At 29.6% G+C, this 5,915-nt stretch overlaps 1 protein-coding gene across 1 annotated transcript; it reads left to right on the top strand.

The window, feature by feature from the left end:
* Positions 1-5,123: 5,123 nt before the first annotated feature.
* LOC123885857 lies at positions 5,124-5,562 on the top strand. Its single transcript, XM_045935194.1, has one exon. It carries the CDS (start codon positions 5,219-5,221, stop codon positions 5,426-5,428), a length of 210 nt encoding a protein of 69 aa, XP_045791150.1. The 5' UTR covers positions 5,124-5,218; the 3' UTR covers positions 5,429-5,562.
* The last annotated feature ends 353 nt before the right edge of the window (positions 5,563-5,915 follow it).

Here is a 5,915-nt window from a genome sequence, read left to right as displayed (position 1 = left end):
GCTACAAGTATTAAAAGCAAAATATGTATGTGAATATTTATGTGTTCTTTAACAAAATTGAAAGAGGTCCAGAGATCGTTATGTATAGATTTTGGTGAAGGGATTTATGCCAAACATTGCACACATGTACAAGATGTGCGACCGTATCGGGCCTTAAAATTTTGAGGGTCTCAACTCAAAATTTTGAGGTCCTATAATATTACTTATGTATTGTTAATAGATTAATTTTTAGGCCCTGGAATAATAGTTATATATTGTTAATGTTCATAAAATATCATATGAGTATCAATAGATTAGTTATCTATACTCGTAAATATAGTTCTAGTTCATTTTAATCTTTATATTATGAGGTTTCTTTTTGACGTTATATACAAAAATAATTATTTTGTATTTCTTGTCCCATTTGATTTAATTCGATTGGTTTAATATTGATAATTTATATGTTCACAAGAATAAGAATGATTTTTTTTATATATATTATATGCAATTTAAATTGAAAATTCTTTTAAAAAAAATTATATTTTTTTATTAAGGGACCATTTTTATATTTTCACATAGTCTACTAAAACTCGGAAACGCCCCTTAAGAGGGTGAATTAGCTTTGAGGATGCAAAATATATTTCATATATATTAACAACAGTTGTTTGTCGAGTTTTGTTGCCAGACAAAGAAACATGATAAACCACAAGATTAGTAGCTAACTTCCAATTACGTAATGTGGAGTTAGAATTTGGCTATACATTAGGTAGTATGATTTAAATTTCAAACTTCTAAAAAAAGTGTAAAATGGTCCCAACTACTCCCTTCATCCTAAAATGAGTGAGACATTTTGACTATATATTCTATTCACGTATTTTACTTTGATCTTATTTTTCTACTAATAAATAAAAACAAATATATGATATTGTTGGATTCATCTCGATAAGTATTTTCAAAATATTATATTTTTATAATTTTTACTATTATACGATTAAAAATATTAATCGTAAAAATTATGCATTAACATGCGTGACGCAATCAAGTAACTATGGAAGGAGGGGATTGGTTATTATACATAAGCTATCCTTATGCACCATGCATAAGTTACTTAGTGCACCCCCCAAATTACTAGCACACCCCCAAATTTCTCATACACCCCCCAAATTACTTGTGCACCCCCAAATTTCTCATGCACCCCCAAATTTCTCGCACACCCCCAATATGACTTTTGCCCCCCAATTTTATTTTTTTGGTCCCCTCCACATTTCTAGCCTAAACCATTTTGTTGTGGGAATGGTTTCAGAGATATGCACTCCAAAACCATTAAGTGTATAAGATGGTTTTAGAGTACAACCCTATAATTAGAATACAAACAATAATTGTGATTTGAAACCATTTAACCAACATAATGGTTTCCAGAATTTTTAAAACCATATAAACACACATAAAACCATTTTACAATACAAATGGTTTCAGTGTATAACTATCTGAAACCATTTAACCAGCATAATGGTTTCCAGAATTTTTGAAACCATAAAAACACACATAAAACCATTTTACAATACAAATGGTTTTAGTGTATAACTATCTGAAACCATTTAACTGGTTTTAAATAATGATTATAATTGTACAAAAAAAAAACAATTATGATTCTAATTATAGGTTGTACTTCAAAACCATCTTATGCACTTAATGGTTTTGGAGTGTATATTTTTGAAACCATTCCCACAACAAAATGGTTTAGGCTTGAAATATGGGGGGTTAAAAAAAAATTGGGCGCACAAGTCATCTGGGGGTGCGTGAAAAATTTTGGGGGGTGCGCTAGAAATTTGGGGGTGCGCGAGAAATTGGGGGGTGCATGAGAAATTTGGGGGGGGTGCACGAGAAATTTGGGGGTGCGCGAGAAATTTGGGGGGTACGTGAGAAATTTGGGGGGTGTGAGATTAGGTGTGAGTGTGTGAGTTGAGATTGGCTAGGATTATTACATGTGGATGCTCAATCTAATGGATGTTATTGACTTATGTACCATGCATAAGGATTACACTTATGTATAATAATTTCTCCCATGAAGATGACGTCCATCTAAATTTTTTTATGTTGATGCTATTTGTCACGTGGTTATAAATTTTCAATCAAAGATTCCCTTAAATCAAGATTATACTGTCTTTGGTCAAACTTGTCGCGGCTAGAAGTTGAATAGGATGATGGATTTGTTAGACAGTTGCATGGTCACATTTGATTTTTGCTTTTGTGTATATAAAAAGTTTCGTTAAATACGTTTTTGGTCTCTATAATTTTCTAGGATTTTTATTTTAGTTTCTAAAGATTTTTTCATATTTTTTAGTTCCTGAAATTTTTTTCGTCAATATTTTTAGTCCCTATTTTTCGTTCAACCCGTGTATAGTTTTATGTTTTGAATAATTTTTTGTATTCATGTTTATAATATTATAAGAACATTTCCAATAAAAATTTAGAATTTTTTAACATAAGATGAATTATTTATTAATTTTTATGTGCAAAAAACTAAAAAATTCATATTTAATTTATCTTTTGTTAAAAAAATTTAAACTTTTGTAACAGAGATTCATATAATCTACTAAACATGACTGTAGAAAATATATATATGATAGTTTTGATCCCTTTATAGTAAATTGTCGATGTGATATGTTTTAAAGGACGTGACATATGATTGATGATTTGTTAAGAGTTTGAATTTGAAGGTTCTCCTAGGAAAAGGGTGTCATCAACATAGTGAATATGAGAAACCACCAACCACCAGACCAGCATATCCCCCACCTTGAAAACCGAGAACAAATTGAGCATCTTCATCCATAGCACTCAAGCCCTTGACAACCATGAGAAAAAGAAAAGGAGTCAGTGGGTCACCCTGTTAAGCTCTCCTCAAATATTATTTTCTTGGGTTGACACCCATATTAACCAAAACAGAAAGATATTGTGAGAACACACACAATATCTAGAACCGCCAAGTAACATCAAAACCAAACCTCTTTGACATATAGTCTAGAAAAAACTCCTACTAACTTAGTTGTGTGCCTTTTCAAAATTCACATTACAAATAAGACAATCCCTCATCAATTCCACGGCCAAGTCAATAATCTCATTCATCATCGCCACCCCAACAACCAACTATATAACCTTTGATAAAAGTTGATTGGTTAGGAGAAATGATCTTATCCATAACACGAGTTAACCGACATGCCAAAATCTTAATTAGCCTTGTATAGAGAAATTTAAGAAATGAAATAGACCTAAAATTCTTTATTTTGATCTGTAATCACCATTCTTCATCATTTTTTTCTCGTCATTTATCTAAATAATGTTATGCACATATATTTTTTGTGTGTTTTGTTGTCTAAATGTGGCGCCGTTGTTTTGTTCAATGTCATGTGTGACGTATTTTAATGTTATTCTGTTTTTGTAAGGTGTTTGTTTTGTTTGTATTGACATATTAGCTTCCTTTAGGCGAAACTCCAGCTTGAAGGTACTTACTCAGACTGCCAAGATAGAGGATACTTAGGACTAATAATCCTTTTGAAAAGTCAAAATCTACTCATTACAGGTTTAACCAATAATATAAAACTATAGGCATATATAGGCCTGTATATAGCTCGAGTAAAGGACTTATGTTGATTATAAACTAAGGTTAATTTCTTTCATCCAAACAAATAATTTGTCAATATATGGTAAAATTTGTCATCTTTTTTTTTTTTGAGGTTAAACATACTTCATTAAGAAAAAGCTGGAACACAGCTATTAATGATACAAGGATCAGCAGACATAGCTGCAGCAACAGAAAAACCAGAAACAGTAAGATTGTATCATTAAACATCATTTAATTTTATTTAATCTAAATATATCATCTATGTTAAAAAAAAATTATATTCATGAGGGACTAAGGGCCTAAGGCCGAAACAAAAACTTTAATAAACGTTTATTCTATAAAAAACATTAATTAACATATATAAAATATTTTTAATCATAAGTCACTAGGTTTGGTCTAGTAGTAATGGGTTTGGCTAGTATTCTATAGCTCCTGGGTTCGATCCTCAGCTCATTATAAACAAAAAAAATACTTTTAATTATTTTGTCAAAAAAAAAACTTTTAATTATGTAAGACAAAATATTTCCAAAATTCCAATTGCAGTACACTCGAAGATGGTCCAAATCTACGGCGCGTTACAATACCTTAATTTTTCATTAAGAAATTATATATTCAAGCCGTCGTTACCATTAAAATTTTCGATACAAAGTTTTTAGACACTTTAGCTTTTATTAAGTATCCTACGCTTACTAAAAAAACATCCTAAGCAAATGTTTTATTATTTTTTATTTTTTATGATAAGCTGAGGATCAAACTCATGACTTCTAACATATTACTCAAATTTATCATCAGTAGACTAAACCTAATAGTTCAATCCTAAGCAAATGTTAAACAAAGGGGAACTCATCTTATATCTTCAACATATTCTCCAATAAAAATTAGATACAGTAAAAAAATTATTTTAAAAATGATTGATTATTTTCGTGTGATAAGAAATAAAAAAGATAACAAATAAATTAACTCTAATATATCACTTTTGTTGACTCAACTTTATATTTTTTTATCAAATAACCTAGTTGTTAAACTCACATACTTAAATGTGGAGAAAAGTGTGAAATACAAAGTTTGAACTTCAATTTATCTAATAATATATATTTCTGTTAACCGTCAACCGAGCTATGCTTACAAAACATTTTTTATTTTACTCTATTCGGTCTCACATATATAAGTAAATTAACTTACCGTAAATTACCTTTTGCATGCTATTAATGAAGGATAAATTTGTAAATTAACTCATAATTTCTCTTTTTCCTACAACGTTAATTACATTTCTTAATTTATGTAATATGGTCAAAACGACTTATATTTTAATACAGATGAAATATTTTATAGGTTCATTTAATTATTAATCTAAACTATTAGTGAAGTAAAATAGAAAGGAATAAAAAGAGAGTTGAAATAATCAAAGTGAATATTCTATAGTATAGTATTATTTAACCAACAACCACAACACTTTGTTTGTTGTAGTGTATAAATAAAGTGCAATTGATGGGTCGTTCTATGAAAATTAACAACACTTCATCAGAAGCTAAAGCTAAGCAAAGGAACAAGACAACAACAACAACAACAACAACATCGGAGAAACCGAAGAAGAAATCTAGTAAAAGCAGGAGAAAAATGTGGTTTGTGTATATTTGTGATGAAGAAGAGAAGGAATTAGGTAGACAAAAAGCATCAGGTTGTTGTCCTTATTGTGGTGGTAAAGTTGAAGCTATGGATGTTGAGACTCAATGGAAGTTTTGTTTTTTGCCTATGTGTTTTAAGATTAAAAGAAAGTATTTTTGTACTTTGTGTGCTAGACGTTTAGAATTATTGCAGTTTTATTAATTATAATTCCTATGTTTTGTTTTTGGACATGTTCTTGTTTGTTTTTTTTTTCTTCTTCTTCTTCATCTTTTTTATTTTTTATTTTTTATTTTTTTTTTTGTGGGTGGAAGGTTATTGTGTAAATGGAATGGAAATTAAAAGTGGAATTTGTTAATTGTTTGTTTGTTTAGTTTATTCGTTGAATACTTGATGGAGAGTTTAATTTTGAATTTTATTCTTTGCATTCAGCTTTGGAATTTCTATGTTTCTAGTTAGTACTTTGAAAAATTCTTTGCATTCACCCTTAATTTATCTGTTGAAATTAAGGGTTGAAATTCAAATAATGGGGACGAATTTTTCAGTGATAGCAGAGGAAGAAAGAGATTCAATCGGTGGTGTGTTCGGTTGAGAGCATGCAAAATGATTTTATTTTATTTTATTAAAGTAGTCTACCGGCTAAAAATTCTACTCTTAAGATGGATAAGTGAGATGATCGAGATTCGAACTC

This window comes from Trifolium pratense, linkage group LG5 (genome assembly GCF_020283565.1).
Source record: "Trifolium pratense cultivar HEN17-A07 linkage group LG5, ARS_RC_1.1, whole genome shotgun sequence".
Lineage (NCBI taxonomy): Eukaryota > Viridiplantae > Streptophyta > Magnoliopsida > Fabales > Fabaceae > Trifolium > Trifolium pratense.
This window is presented reverse-complemented; position numbering and strand designations above follow the sequence as displayed.

What these genes read in the sequence shown, in the direction of transcription:
- LOC123885857 (XM_045935194.1), top strand. Translation starts at nt 5,219, where the DNA reads ATGTGGTTTGTGTATATTTGTGATGAAGAAGAGAAGGAATTAGGTAGA.